A 12008-nucleotide genomic window follows, 5' to 3' on the forward strand; every position below is an offset into this window, starting at 1 on the left:
AAAGTTTTAAGTATTGCATTTCATTATCTCTTTTTGATTAATATGAGATTAGCATATACTTATATAAGAACGGTTCACCCACCTTACCTTTTTCATATTTCGATGCAAAAATTTATGAAGATGTGGAATTCAATTTGATTTGCAAATTCAATTAATTTGCAAATTGCAATTAATCTGATCAATCATTTCTTTTTTGAAACCATTTTACGGTCGAAGTAAATGGAGCCTAAGATTGTATTAGAAAGCAGAAAGGGATTACATGCATGACATGGCAATGTTGTAGGAATGTAGGGTCCATCAAGTTTAATTAGCAATGAGAGATGGAGAAAAATTAATAAGTGGAGTTGAGGAGAATGGAAAAATGACTGACATGTAGAAGTGTCGAAAGATGCCAAAGGGCAAAGAGAAGAAGGACGACAACACAGGAGGGAAGTGGACAAAGTGAGATTCTCTAATGAGAACCATTTGAATGGTAAAAGGATAAAAGATAAATGGAGATTTGGGGTCCTTATCTTTGCTCCCAGTTACCAGTATCCGCGCCCTTTTATCCATTGACCAATTCTATTTCTGCTCGAGAGAGAGAGAGAGAGAGAGAAAAGGACACAAAGAACGAGAGCTAGGGTTTCCTATTCACTCTCCCCTACTCACTCTATCACCAGCTGCTCTCCATCTATCTCTTTCTTATATACTGCACCGCACCTTTCACCCTCACTGCTTAGATTCCCGCCTGCCAACCGACAAGAAAAGGTTCTCTTGGTTTCTCCACGGTCCAGCTGCTATGGCCTATCCCTCCCCCACTGGACCATCCTTTCTTCTGTACCAAAAAAGCATCCCTCTCTCTCTCTCTCTCTCTCTCTCTGAAATACGAATCTTTTAGGATGAAGGGCATCACCTCCACAGTGCATATATACAACTGCACTCTTTCGCATGCATGCCCTTTTACTTTTACATGCAAGCTTCAATTATACCTTTCTCCACCTTCAGATTGTCAACTTGTTTAACTTGTCTAATTTTGTCATGATTCTACTTTACAATTCCAAAAAAAAGTAGTTCCTGGAATTTGAAATCTTGTATAAGACAATGCTAGTTAAATCATAGTTGGTGATTACTGACCATATTGCTTGTCCTTCACCATGCTGCAAAACTGAGAAAAGCTGCTCAATATATTCCTGTTTGGCGTTTGCACTCTATTATGTTATACTGTGCCCAAAAAAAGTAAATTAAGAGGACCATTAACTTAACGTACGAATCTTTTTTACTCAGATCAAATAACCATATATATCTTTTGAAGATACACAAATCTTTAATTAAATTAGCACAACAAGAGTATATACTAGATAATGGTACAATTAATTAAATGTTTTTAGGTCCTATTGTACGTGTAACTTACGTACGGTTCACACCAAGTTGTTAAATAAATTACTTCGCATTCTAATTCTTTTTTTCTTTTTTTTTTCCTCCTTTCTTCAATTAGAATTAAAAGTGAAAACGACACCTGGTAATAGTTCCATTTCCTTTTTTGAGTAGTAAAAAAATAAAAAAAGTACTGAAATCTGTTACTTTTGACAACTCTTAACTCGGACATGTCAACCATGAAGAACCGGAACAGCTAGACTTATAATCAACTTTTGAGGGTGAAAAAGCATCATATATCATATATTTTCTCCGACATAGGATTTGTACGGCCAGATCTTTCTCTTAATTTCCCAATCTCCTCCTTTACACGCTCAGGTTAAAACAAACAAAGTAAGACGTTTATGGTACACGTTATGCTTAAGGTGGAAGTTTACCTAATTCTACTTCTTTTTTTTGGTAGAAAAACGGACTTATCTAATATCCTCAGCTTGTAGAAATAAGTCTATTATTTTACTTTTTAATTAATTATTTTTTTAGAAACCAAGTTGGGTGTTACTGAGCACAAGTACCTCCAAATCTAGGTTAATTTTTGCCCTATTTTATTAGACATGTATGATGATCATAAAACAAAGGGAAAAAATATTGTTCCAATATCATGGAGTTGATTTTTTATTTTTTTATTTTTATCAAATCTCTTACTTTTATTAATTTTATTTTTATAAAATACAACATCATACTTGTAATATTGTAACACATGAACATGTTACACGATCGATCGGACCAAGACCACGTCAAAACGTTATGGATTGCCTTGTGAAAAAAAAAAAAAAATCTAATCTGTAGCGTTGACTTTATTAAGCTGGATGGAAATAAAAGGTTTTGACATGTTAACAATTTTGGCAGTTTATCAAAGAGTGAGATTTCTAATCATTACAAGCCATTCAATCAGCTCCCTATAATAACGGGATCTTAAATTTGTCAAACATTCCCGAGCAGTTGACCAAAACAGAAGCACTTCATCATTAATTGCCAGAGTAGAACGTGAAGAGTGCTACTTACGTGTCGAATAGTAATTGGAAGAAGGTTCCTATTTATATGCTGACACCTGCTGATCTTCTTTGTTCCTGGCCGCATCCAATTTGCGCAAATTCAGAATACAAATCGGACCTTCTCAGGATTTTAATTTGTTTAGATTTCCTTTAAATTAGAAAAAATGTCTTGAAATTTAATTTATTAAACTAGCTAGCTAGAAAGGTTTTTTTTTTTTTTTTTTTTTTTAACGTGAGCACGGATGTTTTGAACATGCTCTAAAAAAATATATTAATTTAATAAATTATATATATATATATATATATATATATATATATATTCCAATTAAACTTGGATGGAAACTCTATCAGATCAAATCGTATACCATGAACTCTTCTTAAAAAAAGATATAAGTACTGTACCCAATTAGGAGATATGAAGTGTATGTGTTGGGACAATTTGTTGATTTTTTTTTCAATGGTAGGATGGTTTTTCTGTAATGTTAAGGTCACAACATAAATCCAACTTATGGCCAACTTCTCTCTTACGTGTCATTTTTAAAAAAAAAAAAAAAAAATTGATAGAGAGGACTTTGAGATTCTAAAAATTTGAAAAAAAAAAAAAGAAGACAATTTGTTTGATTTAATATTCAAATTTTTTTTACATGTAGGAGATAAGTTGGCCATGAGTTGGATTTGTGTTGTGTCCGTATCAAACCTCGCTATGAAAACGGTAAAACTTATTTTGGGCTTGTTTTGCTAGCCCACTCATCTTTTCTTTTTCTTTTTCCTTTTTTATTAAAAAATCAACACACTAATAAACAATTTTCAACCCAAAACACACCAAAAAAAAAAAAAAAAAAAAAACTCAAAACATCTTTTATATATGTTACATAAGAACATTTTTTAACCAAAACATTATAAAAAAAAGTTATCAAACACACCCATTAGTTGCGGGAACAATAGAAACATTTTGTAAATTATGTGCTTCTCTACGTTGACTTGGGTTTTTTATTTGAATAATGCTACTTTTTACACCAATTTATTATACTCATTTTAAATTACTTTTATTTTTTTTTTTGACGCGTCAACATATGTGAACTTGAATTTGAGAAACAAGAATGAAGACTAGTATTACTCTTTGCATTTAGAGAGGCCAAGTTAATATATAGAAAACTGAAAAAAAAAAAAAAAAAAAAAAAAGAAGAGCCAATAAGTAGATGGCTCTAGAATACAATTTGTTCTCAATCTGACTATTATTAACAGCACTACCATATATAGGCTAGTCACCTAAATTCTTTGGCCTCGTGCTCATTGACAGCGTCGCATGCCAAACCCGACTTTAAACACAACCATTGTGTCTTGTCTCTTTTTCCCCCCAAATAAATTGAGATATCAACTTTTCACACACTGGATGATAAGCATATAGGCTTGACTTCTCAGAAATACGAGAGAAACAAAAATTAAATGATAATGAAAGACATTAAAAAAAAAAAAAAGGGTATTAAATGAAAGACAACAATGGATATTCTCAGTTCAAATCCTAATTCTAAATTATGGCAATATTAAAGGTCGTAATTAAAATCAAAAAGGAAGAAGAAGGGAATTAGCAAGGCAAAGCCTGCATATATAAAACACTCCTCCAAGGGGGCATTATTAATTGCAAGCTAGCTCTACCGTCTACACGTTCTAAGAGAACGAAAGCAGCAATCATTGCCAATATTATTCCTTATATCTTCAGCCTTTGACCTTGATTCTTGCATTGTAGAACTCATTTCTAATCTCTATCAGTACCCACTTCAATGGCTTTCGAGAGAAACCCAAATTCACGAATTAGAAAATTAAACCAAAAAAAAAAAGAAAGGAACAGCAAATAGTGGAAAAAAAAAAAAAAAAAAAAAACCAAACCCATTTGTCTCCCATTTCATCAATCCACAATGAAACTTTTCAAAGAACAAAGGGGTTTTTGTAGAAAAAAGAAGAGAAGGATTAAAAAAAAAAAAAAAAAAAAAGATAAGAAATTAATGTCATTCACGGAGATCCATTTTCGGATCGATCAAAGTGGAGAAGTTGACCGCCGCATTTGGGGCAATCTTCAACCTGTTTGGGCACCATGAAATACATGAGACAGCTCTTGCACCCGGCCACAACCAAAACATGGTCTTTATGGTCTTTCTCTACCCTGTAGGGCTCTCTGGAGGAAGGTGAGGATTCTGACGAAGACTCCTCGCTGTCGTATGAGCTATCATCTTCTGAATAGAAATCTCCGCTGCATTCTGCTGTGGTCCTCGGATCTTCTTTTGCTTTCATGCCATTCCTCCAGTTTATATAGTAAATCTCCCCTGTCTACCAAAATACCCAAATAAATAAAGGAAAGAAAAAAAAACCTATGTAATTTGTTCATGAAAATTGTGGAAGAAAAACAAGCAGCATTTGAACAAAATATACTTCTATTTCCTTTTGCACAAAACAAAAAAGTATCAATATTTTTGGAACTACAAACTACATGACCAGTCGACACAGCAAATCTTCTTTTTCTTCCTTGGAAAACCACTCCCTGATCAACCTCAGGAGAGTAATTTTCTTCCCTAAAGGAAATGTACCCATCAGAGAAATTTGTCACATGATCAAAACCCCTAACGGTTTACCAAATGCAAACATCGATCTTATGCTCAAACCCAGAAAAGGTCAGCGATTTGTTTCTGTTTAAAATGATAAAAGAAGGGATGAAGTTAATGAAAACGCCTTTTCCTTTTTAGGGTTTCTCCTTTCTGGCCTTACGCCCATTATCGACCCTTTTAAAGGATGTGTGGGAGAAAATGAGACCAGAACATATTAAATATCCAAACGCAATATATATATGGAATTCAAGTATAACTCCTATATGCTTTATAAATGAAAAAAATCAAAAAGGAGGTGCAAGATCTGCCATGTTCTAGCATTTATTGAAAGAGAAAGAGAAAAATAGACTGAAAGGGTTTTCATTTATGTATTACAAGAAAGAGGAAATAAAAAACGAACCTTTAAATCGAGGCATTGCTCCCATTGGTATGGGAGAGACATATCGGAGTTGAGCTCTAAGGCGGTGTCGGAGGTAGGGAGATCATGATTATCCGGTGTCTCATCTGAGCTTCCTACGCCAAAACCTGCGCCTGAACCGCTTCTTGTTTGGTGGTTTAGCGAACAGTTCCGAAGAGACCTCTCTAAAGAAGCAGTAATGGTCGCCATGTTTGGAGCTGTCATTACTTCTTCAACGACAGAACAAAAATCTTCTCTGAATGATAACTGAGGGAGAGAGATTATGGTGGGTGAGATTTTGGGAAGGAAAATATAGTGGTGCTAAGCCAAAGGTGGGGGAGGGGGGGTGGTTTTGTTTGCTCACTGGGAGATTAGCGGTAGAAAAAGAAATCGCACGCCCTACAAGTGCGCGTAATGATGTTTGTGGAGAAGCACCGGTGGGTCCAATGCCTGTGCACACTAGGAAACCTCTATGTTTGACATTTTGTCTCCCTCACTGTATTGGCTCAGTATCGCACACGCAATGGAGGTGCGTGAATTCCAGACCTACCCCTTAACTACTTATCTTTATGCTCGGTTTAAAAATAAAAATCTTGGGAGGGTTAAAAAGCGATCCGGTAAAAACGCAGTTACCGAAAAGAATGCCGGAACCCGGAAACTGTCTTTAACGGTCACTGGGTTTTTGAATAAGTTCGGTAGCATTTTTTAATTGGCGGGACGGTGTCTGCAAGCCAGCTTGCTCCATTATCTTATCTTATTTTAGATGGGTAAAAACTAAAAAGTCTTGTGATGTGAAATAAAATGCTCTTGAATTTGTGGTAAAACTCTTTTACATTCATCTACGGCCTTCAATCATCATAAAATTAATAAATAAATAAAAATGAAGAACTTAATTACTCTAACCTAACCCTTTTTTAAGAATGAGGCATCCTGGCCTTTAGAGAAAATAATTGTAATCTTCTATTGTATTTAAAGTCAAAATAAAGTAATCTAAATATTTAAAAGTCAAGACGGCCAGCTTTTGAAATTTCATAGAGACACATCGAGCTATTTTGGCATCGAGTACTGGTATATATATATTTGTAGCTAGGAAATTTCCTCATGATGGGCTTACGGCAGCTTAGAAAGCAAATTAAGATATAGAAATATCACAGTCCCCAAGGAGTAGCACAATCGGCTAGGGACCACGCCTCATGAAGCGAAAGTTACTAGTTCGAATCTCCCCACCCCAAAAAAAAAAAAGACATAAAAATATCACACGTAATTCAGGAATATAATAATAATAATAATTCTATAAACATTAAAAAAGAAAAAATTAAAGATGATGAAGTTTTTTCATCAAACAAACAATCACACGAACTAATGTTGTGTGGGTGGTTTTTGGTGCAAAACACAAAGGAATTAAAGGTTATATATGTACGTGTGATTTCCAAGCCTCAGGTTGAGGCTTGAAAATGGCAAGAAAAGGTTAAGCAATGGTTTGAATATGTTAATGACTTGGAAATTGAGAGGGTGAATTGAAGTTGTAGAGGGAAGGAGAGTATCATCGGACAAGAAGAAAGAGACGAGCATGTAAGTAAGAGTGGACAGGCCGAATGTATTGGGGGAGCCGCCGTGGATGGTAAGAAAGAGATATAGTGGAAGAAAGAATAATGTTATACCCTATGCTTTTTGTATTGTAACTTCACAATATATATTGAGATCCTCGAGGCAATGTGAGGGCATGCAATTCTTCAAATCCTAACCGTTGATTTGTCAAGATCATGCCCGACAAACCAGTATTTTACCCCCTTTTTCTTTTCCCTTTGTTTCTCATATGTATAAATATATGTTGCCCCCCTTTTTCACTTCCATGGCTGCCGGCGGCCGTGGAGGAGAGAAAAAGAAAATGGGTGACAATTATTATGTTTCATGACGTGGCATGATTATGACTGTTCATTTTGCAATAAATGGCCAGGATTTAAGAAATGTAAGTGGAAGGCATATCCTAGTTATAACAGGGAATTTGGATCCCCACAAGATGGTTGGAGCTGTTGGGAATACTAAGAGGACCCAATATCAATCGGATTTTTCCAGATTGTGGAATCTATTCTGAACTCTGCAAAGTTCTTTGTCAGTATGGCCCTCTCTCTCTCTCTCTCTCTCTCTCTCTCTGTGCGCTAATATTCCTTCTGATACCGGCAGGGGTCCTTGGGATGTTTCATTGCTTCTTTTTTTTAAAAAAAAAAAATTATTTGCATATAACTTCAGGAATGGATCACGGATCTTGAAGCAAATTCAAAAACAAAATATCTACAGAAAAAATAATAATTCAAAATAATTATCTGTCAAGGTATTCTTACATGCATGATTGGCAACTTAGCATTTATTTACTTTTTTCCTTTTCAATTTTTTAAAGTAGAGGTTTCTAAGTGTTTGTCAGTTGTCACACTACTGGCGCGCAGTGAACAAACCTATAGCAAGACAAAAACAAAACAAAATGTACAAAGAAAATGGTTGTGCCCAACACCTGTTTATATTATAAATAAATAAATAAGAACACACATGATGACGCTCAGTTTTATTATTATTATTATTATTATATATATATATATATATATATATATATATATATATATATTTTATGAGTGACTCACGGTAATGCCAATTTCATAGTTAAAGCTTTAGTTTCTTATTTAGATTTTTTTTTCTTTTTCTTTTTTTAGAAAATGAGAGAGATGCGGATTCTAAGGTGCCCAAACAAGCCTTTCACCTATTTAGATAATTTGAGATTCGCACCCTAATCTCTTATTCCTTACCTGAATTCGAATTCTTTTGAATTCAGATATAAAATTTCAATTTTTTTTCATTTCATATGGTCAAGCACTCGAGCACATTCTTTATAATTAAGGGTTAATCAATATGTAAGTAGTTGAAACATAGAAAGTTTGTGGCTTGTTAGGGTAAGTTTATGAGCACTAATTAAAGGTTAATTTAAATTTGTATTTGAAATATCCCCGACACAGTGTGATTAAAATAGTGGAAATCAACATGGTATGTTTGGGCGGATTTCCCAATTCATTCCCTGCACATTGCGAGGTAGTTTAGTAATGTGGACAAAGGGAACATCCCCTAGTGGCTACCGGCGTGCCCCTCGCTAATGCCGATGGCTACGCATTCTCATTAGTACGGTGGAAATTATATAAAAATCGAATTCTCTGGATTTATCAATTCAAATCATTTTATTTATTTACTGTTGGATTTCCCCGTCATAAATCGATCAATATGAAGCCATTTTGAAAATAAAATTAGGGCCAAGAAACCCATGATTTTGGATATAAACTTGACCATCAAACCACGAATTAAGAACATGCAGGCCATGAAATTTGGCTTCCTTGCAAGCAACACTTACACGGATCCATTAATAATCCATTATCATTTTTTTGAGCCTGGTCTAATTCGATAATTCTGATTGACTCTTAACTTTTACTTCTCTAAGGTAGAAGCAGCTGGAAAATCACCTCATCGATCGGAGGTGATGTCAGAGATTTTCTGATTGTTTTCAACTCCAATTGAAGCAAAAAGCTAGAGGAAATGTATCTAACTCCGGTGGAATCAATGCACAAACCCTATACTCCCAGCCTTCTTCATGCTCATCAAAGCTCCACCACAAGCCTTGAGAACAACATTGCAAGTACGTAAAGCGATCAAACCCAACACTTTGTGTTGCATATGAATATGATTGTAATTATAAATAGCTTTAACGAGTAAATCATAAATGTTGTTACTTTAAGCCTCCATTTGTTTCAATGTAAAATAATTTCGATTAGATTAGCGTTTGACTCATATCGACCTCCGGTAGCAATACAAAATGAATTACAAAATAAATAAATAAATAAATAAGCTCAAACTTGAAAAATGGTTTACTCTTTCTTTTCTTTTTTTCTTCTTTTTTTTTTTTTAAAAAAAAAAAACAAAGTTTTGGTCTCAATAAGTGCGTGCTCAACTCTGGGCTTTACCAACTCGCACCTTTGTGGGGCTGTGGTGACGGGCTCGCCGCTTAGGCAGTAGCTATGGCTCAAACCGGACATTCCATGGCGAGGGGGGGCCCCTATGGTCACGCCCAAGGGGGGAAATCTACACTGGTCGCCCCTCCCCCCTCTTTTTCAAAAAAAAAAAAAAAAAAAAAAAAAAAAAAAAATGCTAATTCTTATGGAAACCATGTTACAAGGAATGTTTTCGGCTTGACTACAATTTTTGATAATTTCGAACACCAAATTTATTTATTTATTTTTTAAAAAAAGTTTTCAAATTAAAAAAATATTTTATATCAAAAGAATGGAGCCTTAGTTTCAATTATCCTCTTAATGTTGAGAAATAATCTCACATTGCCTGTGGACAAAATCTTGGACATGTTTATAAGGAATGGGTCACCCTCTCTTGTAGAACCGGTTTTATGAGATGAGTTAGGCCCACGAATTTCTTCATGGTATCAGAGCCTACCACAGGACAAATGGGGGTCCACACTACTTATCCCGTGACAAAGATCAGGAAAAATACTGGCCTGCATGTGAGGGAGGGTGTTCAAAAATAGTCTTACATTGCCTGTGAACAAAATCTTGGACATATTTATAAGAAATTGACAACCTTCTTTTATAGAACCGGTTTTATGAAATGAGTTAGGTCAACAAATTTCTTCACTTAAAAATGAAAGAATTGTAATTACATCATAATTTTATACTAAAAAAAAAAGGAAAATTACAGTTTACCCCCCTAAAGTTGACAGCGTTTTTCAATTCGAACATCAAAGTTTCAATTTTTGTAATCCACCCCACAAAGTTCCAATTTTTTTCAATTCAACCAATATCATTCCAAAATTCCCATATTGCCCTTGATTATTTTTTTTTTTTTTTTAATGAAAACAAAAACAAATTTGGGGGTGCAAAAATGACCAGATGACCGAACGGCCACCCCGATTTTTTTTTTTTTAAAAAAAAATTATAAAAAATAAAAAAATAAAAATTATGGGCAATATGAGAAGTTATAGATAAAATTGGTCAAATTGCAAAAATTTGGAACTTTGGAGGGGTGGATTGTAAAAATTGAAACTTTGGTGTTCAAATTGAAAAACATTGTTAACTTTGAGGGGGTAAACTGTAATTTTCCAAAAAAAAAACAAAAAACGTCACCCCAATTTTATACTAAAAACAACTTGATTTTGCTTGCTTATTTGGTTTCATGTGATGACGATCTCTCTTTCAAAGGGAGTCTCACAGTCACGGATGGATGAGAGAAATTGCAATGGTAAACAAATTATGTAGTTTTATTTATTTATTTGAAATTAATATAAAGTATCTGTTTTTTTCCCCTTCAATAGAGACTTGGAAGTTGTGTTAGTAATTACCTTTCGCTTTAAGAAGGATGGATGGTGAACACCTCTTCTGCAAGGAGTAGGATTGTGAACTCCCCTACGGACCAAAATTCAGAAGAATCTTATGGCAGCGGTAGGGGAAATGTGAACTCCCCTAGCCACATTTGGGGGCACCTTTAAAAGTAGGATTAATTGACGAATATATATATATATATATATATATATATATGAGAATAAAAGGAAACATGGTGGAATGGACCCGTTCTTCTTTGACTTCATCCCAGGCTTTTCAAACATGTGAACTACTACTCCCTCTTCTTTTCCTTTCTTCAAGCTCGTGCATTTTGACATTCTTTTCTAGTATTCAATGGTCAATACTATACATTACGCATGCCTCAACCAATTGGATTTCGAACAAGTTTTTCCTTCACCAACATTGACTATTATTCTTAATGAGTTAATGTATTTTGAGTGTTTTGTGTTTAAATTTTTTTTTTTTATAAATTAAAAAAACAAAACACAAAAGTAAGAATGAGAATTTCAACCGCAGCCCAATCTAAATTGATGATTGACAATTGGCAACCTGAGAGCCTTTTCTTAAATTTAAGATACAATTTTAAAACTAATTTATTAAATATAACTTATAAATTTTAATTAGGGTTAAATATTTCATTGTGGTTTAACAACTTTATTTTTTGCCTTCTAAGCTTTATTTTTAAAACAGGAGGTACATGTAGTTTACATAAAATTAAATGAAGATGATACTTTTGTCTAAATTCCGTTCAAAATTTGACGAAATGTCATGTTAGCAACAATAACAAATTGACACATGTTCATATAATTAATTAATTATTTAAAAAAATTAAAAACACTAAAAAATTATATTTAATTAATATTTTTTTTTTAAAAAAAAAAGTTCAGGGGTGGCCCTTGGCCATTTGGGGGTGGCTGGCCGGATTAGCGGTTGCGAGCCACCCCTACGGCCCATGGTGTGGTTCGGCCACCCTCACGTGGCCGAAACCACCCCCAAACTCATTGGGGGTGGCCACCCCCCATGTAGCACCCCAGATTTTTAAAGTCTTATTTTAGAGATATTAAATTGATGCTATGATTATATTAATATTCATATTAGGTAATGGCATTTACTTTGAGGTTGAGATATTTATTGATGATATTAGGTAATAATATTTATTCTTGAGGAACTTATTAGATCTTATGAATATTATTGGAATGAATATTGATTTGAGGTTATTATA

The 12008-nt window shown here is 34.2% G+C and overlaps 1 protein-coding gene across 1 annotated transcript; it reads right to left on the reverse strand.

The window, feature by feature from the left end:
• Positions 1–3700: 3700 nt before the first annotated feature.
• On the reverse strand, positions 3701–5815 carry LOC132179406 (ATP-dependent RNA helicase). The gene is made up of 2 exons (XM_059592134.2): positions 5406–5815; positions 3701–4730 (listed from the first exon to the last, which is right to left on the reverse strand). Exons 1-2 carry the CDS (start codon positions 5625–5627, stop codon positions 4416–4418), a joined length of 537 nt encoding a protein of 178 aa, XP_059448117.2. The 5' UTR covers positions 5628–5815; the 3' UTR covers positions 3701–4415.
• Between the last annotated feature and the right edge of the window lie 6193 nt (positions 5816–12008).

This window comes from Corylus avellana, chromosome 4, assembly GCF_965113065.1.
Source record: "Corylus avellana chromosome 4, dhCorAvel1.hap1.2, whole genome shotgun sequence".
NCBI lineage: Eukaryota > Viridiplantae > Streptophyta > Magnoliopsida > Fagales > Betulaceae > Corylus > Corylus avellana.